This window comes from Eleutherodactylus coqui, chromosome 8 (assembly GCF_035609145.1).
Source record: "Eleutherodactylus coqui strain aEleCoq1 chromosome 8, aEleCoq1.hap1, whole genome shotgun sequence".
Classification (NCBI taxonomy): Eukaryota; Metazoa; Chordata; class Amphibia; order Anura; family Eleutherodactylidae; genus Eleutherodactylus; species Eleutherodactylus coqui.
This window is the reverse complement of record NC_089844.1, coordinates 99,982,345-99,990,602: the sequence shown is the minus strand read 5'-3', so window position 1 is coordinate 99,990,602 and position 8,258 is coordinate 99,982,345. Positions and strand designations below refer to the sequence as shown.

The following is an 8,258-nucleotide window of genomic DNA, read 5'->3' as shown; positions in this document are numbered from 1 at the left end:
ATTCTACTATTCTCCGTGCACCCCTACACTGCTCCCCAGCATTCTACCATTCTCCGTGCACCCCCACACTGCTCCCCAGCATTCTACCATTTTCTGCGCACCCCCACACTGCTCCCCAGCATTCTACCATTCCCCATGGACCTCCAGTGCACCCCTACACTGCTCCCCAGCATTCTGCCATTTTCTGTGCCCCCCCACACTGCTCCCCAGAATTCTACCATTCCCCATGACTTCGTGTATCCCCCAAACAGTCCATAGCATGCCACCATTCCCCAGTGCACCCCACACTGCTCCCCAACATTCTACCATTCCCCACGGCCTGCAGTGCACCCCCACTCCGCTCTCCAGCATCCCCCTATTAAGTTGTACCTCCACCCCAATATCCCACGGACCCACGTGCTTTTAATGCACCCCCACCAGCTCTCCATATGCCTCCTATGCACCCCACAAGCATCACTCAGACCCCCCTGTGTGCTTCTCATTTCACCCGTTGACTCGCCTCCTGTGCCCCACAGACATCACTGTTCCCCCGGCTCTCCCTGCGCCCCACGTGTTGTTCTAAACAAGCTCCTTCCGTGCGCCCCCACAGGCTCTATAATAAGCCTGACAGTAGACGCCCGCAGCTCCCTCTGTCTGCACTCCTACTACAGGAAGCACTCATGGCCTCAGAGCCCACCCTCGTCAGGGAGTCATGTGACTGGAGGATGTCACCTGACCTGCTGACGTCAGAGACTCCTTACCAGGTATGGCACTGGCCGTTACCGTCTTGTATCCCCGTGGTCCGCCGGTGCAGCGCCCGTGCACGCTCCGGGCAGCCTGCCGCCAGTGTGTACTGCGAGCTGCGGCTATATATGTCACCTAGCTGGAGTGCAGACCTGCCAGCACTGTGCTCGTCATTGGAAACAGTCAACAAGCCTGCAGGCAGACAGATCCCTCCACGTGCAATGATGTCCTTCAACAAAAGTGTTGGTTTCTGCAAATTTAAAGGCTGTCATTCAGTGTAAACCAAACCAGGGACAGCATGAGGATTTGTTGGCGTCTCATCCGTGTTATGCGGGCTTACAAATCGTTGTTCGCACGGCGTTCCATATAAACCGCCATCGTTTAGTCGATCACTAGTGAATGCAAACGAGTGGGCCAACAAAATGTAAAGGGTTTAGCGACCGTCGTCATAGCAACTAATTTATCATTCCTAGTTAAAGGAGCCTTACTCGCTTTAACTAGTATTTGTGTTGTCCGTGGCAACCAATCAGATTCCAGCTTTCCTCGGGGCATCTGGTTGCTATGAGCAACACTAACCCTGTTAGCATAGACATTACACTTCAGGCATCTTGGGTGCAAAGCAACAATACCGGATCTTCTTTTTCGAGGCCATGATTGGTGGCCACGGGCAACCTCTACCTCCAAGTGTGATCCGTACTTCATCCTCTCTCGCTCACTGAGCTGCTATTGGGTCCTAACCCTACACTGATGATAGCCGTCTTCTCAGGTGACCGGCGGGCGTCCCAGCGGTGTTACGCTGTAGGGTCCTGGCGGTTGGTGGCCGTGTTGTCCGTGTGTGATGGACTGTGTAACCAAGTGGGAAGTTGTAAACCTTGTGATTACTTCCTTATATTGCAGGGAGCGAGGAGGATGGGGGAGAACAGCAGCCCTATCAGCGTCATCCTGGTGAGTTCGGGGAGCCGAGGGAACAAGCTGCTCTTCCGATACCCCTTCCAGAGAGTCCCGGAGGCCCAGTCCTTGCAGACCAGTAAGTAGTCCTACACACTAATGGGTTTCCGAGATAACCGTTTTATCTAAAAGCAGCTCCCCTGTGGCCATAACATAAGCTTGTACTCTCCCCCGCCGTCTCCCTGGTAACGTATTGTTTACGGGCTGCAGTCAGCCTGTGACGGCCCGTTGACCCGCCGTCGATCCCTGAGCCCTCATTGGCTGTAGCAGCAGGTTTACGGAATGTCACTAGCTGACTGCAGCCTGTAAGCAATACCTCCCCAGGGACCCGAAGCCATCGGAGGAGGACATGTAGGGAGGGGGGAGTACAAGGTTTGGTTATATTGTGACCACAGGGGAGCTATTTGTAGACAAAACTGTTATCTCAGACAACCCCTGTAACCCTCCAGGTTTCTTTTTTGACGTTTTGCACCTCTCGTAGCCACTTTCAATATATGCTGTCCCATATAAGTGTATTGCAGATGTACTTTTGCGTCCGCAACCAGACAAGTGTCCTGACCATGGCTGTACTGATGATGTGAGTTTGGTTCAGGGCATCTATGGTTGAGCACGGACAATGGCCACAAAAGTGAGCCCATAATGTGCTCCTCTGATACCGGTCATATACACATAAGAGCTAAATGATAACGTTACATTCATACTAAGCCCCCAAGCATTGTGTGGTAGGCCAAAAGACTTGTGTCCATCTAGTTCAGCCTATTACCCCACTGCTATGTCAATCCAGAGGAAGGCAAAAAAGCCATAATGAGGTAGAAGACAATTTTCCTCATTTAGGGGAAAAAATTCCTTCCTGACTCCAATCTGACAATCGGCATAATCCCTGGATTACCCACCCGTAATCACTAATAACTTCAGAAGGGTCGGTAATGTTGTTGCACTGAAGAAAGGCGTCCAGGCCCCTCTTAAACTTTTATTGAGTTTGTTATCACCACATCCTCAGGCAGAGAGTTCCACAGTCTCACTGCTCTTACAGTAAAGAATCTCCTTCTATGATGTGGAAACCTACTTTCCTCTAGACGTAGAGGATGCCCTCTTGTTACAGTCAGTCCTGGGTATAAACAGATCATGGGAGCGATTTCTGTGTTGTCCCTTGATATATGTATACATAGTTATTAGGTCGCCCCTAAACTGTTTTCTAAACTAAATAACCCCAATTTTGATAACCTCTCTGGGTATTTTAGTCCGCCCATTACATTTATTACTTTAGTTGCCTGCCTTTGTACCCGCACAAGCTGTCTTATGTCCTTCATGAGTACCGGTGCCCCAAACTGTACACAATATTCCATGTGTGGTCTGACCAGTCGTTTGTAAAGAGGAAGCACAATGTTCTCGTCATGTGCCCCTAGACCTCTTTTGATCCACCCCATGATCCTATTCGCCTTGGCAGCAGCTGCCTGACACTGGTTGCTCAAGTTAAGCTTACAGTTAACTAAAACCCTCAAGTCCTTTTCCATGTGGGTGTTACCCAGTGGTTTCCCTTTTAGCCTGTAATGGTGACACGTATTTCATTTGCCACTTTTCTGTCCCCAATTTATCCAGATCCTTTTGCAGCTGTATTCTGGCCTCTTGTGTTAATTTCTTTACATATTTTTGTGTCATTTGCCAATATTGATATCTTACTGTGCAATCCTTCTACCACGGCATTAATGAATATATTAAAAAGAATAGGGCCCAGTACTGCCCCCTGTGGTACCCCACTATTAACGGTGACCCAATCAGAGTATGTATGTATGCTTTATAACCACCCTCTGCTTTCTATCACTGATCAGTTACTTACCCACTTACACACATTCTCACCCAGACCAAGCATTCTCATGTTATATACCAACCTTTGATGCAGCACAGTATCAAAGGCTTTGGAAAAGTCCAGATACACAAGATCAATGACTCCTTAAACCGGTCTAGAACTTACCTCCTCATAGAAGCTGATCAGGTTGGTTTGACAGGAGCGATCTCTCATAAACCCATGCTGCTACAGAGTTATACAGCCATTTTCCTTGAGGTCCTCCAGGAAAGCATCTCTTAGAAACCCTTCAAACATTTTACCCACAATAGTAGTTAGACTTACCGGCCTGTAGTTTCCAGGTCAACTTTTTTTTTTTTTTACTCCTTTTTGAATATTTGCACCACATTGGCTATGCATCAATCCAGTGGAACAGACCCCATCGCTATAGAGTCATTAAATAGAAGAAACAATGGTCTGTGCATCACATTACTTAATTCCCTCAGACCTTGGGGTGTAGCAATCGGGCCTGTGTATAGTTTTTGAAAGTAGACACCTGGAATATTGTCAAAGTGTCACTCAGCACTTCATGCATTCTGGCACCTTTGTGGAATTCTGTGGCAAAGTGGAATTTATTTCTAGGAATGCATAAAAATTCATTTTTGTGGCTCAAGCAGAAAATTACATGAACAATACCTCCTAAAAATAAGTTACGCCTATGTTTGTATGCACATATCTTCATAAAGTCTCCAGCAACTCAGTCATATTGTATTTGGAATATAGATGAGCGAGCACGCTCATTTAAGGCAGTTACTCGAGTAACTGCATACCGGTCCGAGCAGATTCAGGTGGGTAGTGGAGTGGGGGGGGGGGGGAGTGAGAGAGATCTCTTTCCCCCACACTAACCCCCGTCACCCCCTGCTCATCCCCCCCCCCCCCCCCCCCCACTCCACTAAGGGAGGCCAAAGCTGTAAGTAATGACAACCTGTGGCGCCCTTCAGGGTTTTGGCTGAACAGGATGAAGTCTAACTGGGGTGTGAGTGGAGATTAAAAAAACCAGAATTCATGAAACAGAGATTACTCTCCTTTAAAAAGTGAGTACACTCCCGACGCCTATAGACCTGCTGTTCACATCTGGCGGATTTTCAGTGGATCCACAGCACATTTCACTTACTCACTTGGAGGGCTGAAATCTGCGTGGATCCGCATCATAGAGTGCAGATTTTGTCAGTGTTTTGGATCAGTAATACTTTGATTCTGAAGACGTAGCGTTTGTTTCATATCTGTTCCCATATGCTTCTCCGTATATTCTTTTAGATAATCCAAGAAGCTGCTATGCTTTAAATAACACTGGAGACATCGCAGAAGATCCTGATGGAGATTCCAAGTATGATATTAATGCTACATTTGTCACATGTATTTACTTTCTACCTTAGATTTAACAACTTTTTATCATATATAAAGCACAACACACAATAAATATACATTTGGTAAGTTTCTAATATCCCTATTGGGATAGTGTGACAGTAGCCTAAAAGGGGGGCGGTGAGCCATTACAGTGAGCCTCTATCATTAATGCACCATCAGTAGTCATGGAAGAAGTTAGGGTGGTGGCTGTACAGTATGTACTTCCTTTCTAGTTTCTTACATCTTCAGTTAGAATGTAGAATAACCATAAATTTGCTGACTGCTCCCCTTTTTCTATAAAATATGGGACTATTCGGGTCATCAGTGTACCTCAAAATGGATCTATTTTAAAAGAATTGGGCAAAGAGAATAAAAGAACTGCTGCTATAACCAGTAAACCGAGAAAACTAGTGGTAGTCAGACAGACTTGTTTATAGCAGGAAATAGAAGTATATATTCTATCAATAATACTGAATTTTCAGAAAGCTTAGTATACAGTAATGCCATTGTTGGTAAGAAATGCTGACTGACCCATTAGAATCTAGGATCCATGTCCGACCTCAGCTGATGTGGACAGACCTCTTTGGCGCTGCTTGGAGCTAAACATCTTCTCTAGGTATAGTACAAGTGTCCATATGAAATGACATGATGTACATCCTTACTAGAGATGAGCGAGCGCGCTCGTTTAAGGCTGATGCTCGAGCAAGCATCGGTCTTGTCGAGTAACTGATTACTTGTCTGAGCACCATGCGGGGCGGAGCGGCGAGGAGTGGTTTGCAGGTGAAGTTCTCTTGTGCTTTCATTTTGCCGTTTCAGCAAGAATACTTTCACAAATTGTAGCATTGTCTTTTTTTGACCAGATTTTTCATAAAGCTATGGCAAAAAAACCCAGCAATTTCGAGAAAGTGCTACATTTTTGCCACAGTTTTAAGAAAATTGTGGCATAAAACAGCGATGCAATGTTTGTGTGAATTGCCCCTACCAGTTGTGTATGTTCTAACTTGAGATGCTGAATGCATGCATGTTTTTGACTTCAGTGGGATTTAAAAGCTTCCGTCTGACAAGATCCCTTTGCTGGGAAATGACTTTTATTATTCTTCATTTTCATTATTGAATGTGTAATCCTCTGAGGATGCAAGGTAAACAGAATATGATGAAGCGTCATACAGCTCCGCAGGTGGATGCCGAGGAATAGAACATCCAGTGTAGCTGTAGTGTATTTTACACGATGAGCACATTTACTGATAGAAAGCAAAACAAGAAACGGGGTAGTTGAAATAAAAAAAAAACCTGACCTGAGAGGAGAGGCGCTGTAAACTCATGAAGTGCCCATAAAACATGGCAGAGACCACGGGGCAGTGGCTCTTGGCTGATCAGTACCAAGGAGAGAACCGGAATCGCAAGTTATGCTTTATCCACAGGATAATCAGTGAGGGTCTTACCGATTAAACCCCTGCCGATCTCGAATACCAGGAACACATGTCCACCTCTGCCTGTCACAATGGGGTTGCTTCTCCCCCCACATTAACGTCAGAATGAATTGAGCGTTTGCTAAATATCCGGTCGACGCTCCATTCACTTTAATGGGCTTTCGGATTTACCCAATTGCTTGCCACTCAGCTATCTCCAGCAGTCGCATTGAAAATGAATGGAATACCAGCATGCTTATGCGACCAGTGCTCCATTCAGTTTCCTCCACACTGCATGGGGGAGCAGTAACCCTGCAGAGAGAAGGATAGGGGAAATAGGACCCCCGTTCTCAAGATCGGTGGAGGTCTCAGCAGTAAGACTCCCACCGATCAGCAAGTTATGCCCCATGCTGTGGATAGAGAGTTGACTTACGACTCTGATACAAGCCTTTACCAGAGGGCAGCCACACAGCTCTTGTGCCGGCTTATCTTTTAGGGAACAAAAGGATTGGGCATTGAAATTCAATGTCCCCAATCCTTTACCTGGACATCATCTGTCGGGGGAAAGTTGAGCCTCCCGCATGCACAACAAAAAAAATCATTCAAATCTGCAGTTATCAACAGGTGCTTTCAAAATCGTTGCATGTCCTATTCTGGTCCATATCATGGACGGGAGTAAGACATGCAATGCCCACTGCCCCTGGCACTCGGATGTGTGCTGTCCTATGCAAGTTGTGCCCAAGAATCTTGAGCACAATTCGCACACTGCCTTATGGAGTGGCGAGAATCTTCCAGATATATTCTGTTTGGCAGATCTCTGTGGAAGATAATCCCATCTGCTAAGAAAAGTCCAACAGATAATTTCCCCAAGAACAGATAGCTGATGGCATTTACCAACCTACTGTATATAGATCTAGAGCGTTGGGGCATCTGCTGACATAAACCTATTGTCTGTGGGTGGCATTATAGTATATAAATGTCACAGATCCACACCACCGCCTGGTTGGCACACTTATTTGTAAGTCAGCATATGGCACATTTGTGTATGATTAATACCTTCTTTTTTTGGTTCTCGATGCTTTCTGCACGTTCTGCAAGGTGAGCCAGTGTCTAATACTTTTTGCCTACACTGCAGATTAGGTGAGCTCTACACACAGACTTCTGAGATATATGCCTCCCTTATATCTCCTTCCAGCACTTCATGCCTTGTTTCCATTAAAATTCCATTGTGTTGCACACCACCACTAATGAGAAGAGCTACGAAATTGCATCAAGTAGTGTCTAAAAATGGAAGGTTGCTTGTAAACTACACTTTGCTGCTTAATGTGTTATACCGCGGCGGATATGTGCTAAGTCTGTGTGTAGTCTCTGCCTACAAGTTGTCATATAATGTGCTATGTCCTGTAGTTGTGCAGCGTTTACTGTCATGTTGTGTCTCCCGTTTTCTCTGTTGATGGCTCCCGTTCCTATTCCAGAGAGCCATGTCCTCTAACCGATGAGCAGTTGGTTGCGGGGTAAGACTAGAGATTCTAAACAATCCCATCTTGTTTAGAATGTGCCTCTTCCTATATGTGCTGGTGTATGTATCACCTAGTAAATAGCTGTAATATCCACATTTCTTAATGGACTTCTCTAATCGTCTACTAACACATCTTGGCACAGATCTATGCTTTACTGAATTCCAAGAAATTCTTTTACTTCACATTTGTCTTGGCGTGAACTGTTCAAATCCTAAGCGAAACTGCACAAGGAGTATATAGAATAAGCATTGTAAGGATGAATGAGGATGATGTACCACTATAAGAAAACGGGGAATGAGAGGAAACCTCTGGTTTCAAGTGGTAAGCCAATGTTCCCCATCGATTGCTCTTTGGCTCCCTCCATGTGACACCCCACCTGGTTGCAACCATTGTGTGTTATTGTGGCCATGTAGGTCATAACATTCTTGGCATCTGGGTCAAAACCATATTTCTGGCATTTAAAGGAGT

The 8,258-nt window shown here is 45.8% G+C and overlaps 1 protein-coding gene across 5 annotated transcripts in view; it reads left to right on the top strand.

The window, feature by feature from the left end:
• The first annotated feature begins 643 nt into the window (after positions 1–643).
• Positions 644–8,258, top strand: part of NPRL3 (NPR3 like, GATOR1 complex subunit) — a 51,023-nt gene continuing 43,408 nt past the window's right edge. Inside the window, exons 1-4 of one of the 5 annotated variants that reach the window (XM_066576128.1) lie at positions 644–743; positions 1,621–1,750; positions 4,772–4,841; positions 7,746–7,784. In XM_066576128.1, the coding sequence (XP_066432225.1) occupies positions 660–743; positions 1,621–1,750; positions 4,772–4,841; positions 7,746–7,784 (323 nt within the window). In that variant the 5' untranslated portion in view covers positions 644–659. Of the gene's footprint in view, positions 744–763; positions 966–1,021; positions 1,751–4,771; positions 4,842–7,745; positions 7,785–8,258 lie in introns of those variants that run through there. The other 4 variants (XM_066576126.1, XM_066576125.1, XM_066576124.1 and 1 more) reach the window with 4 other exon arrangements.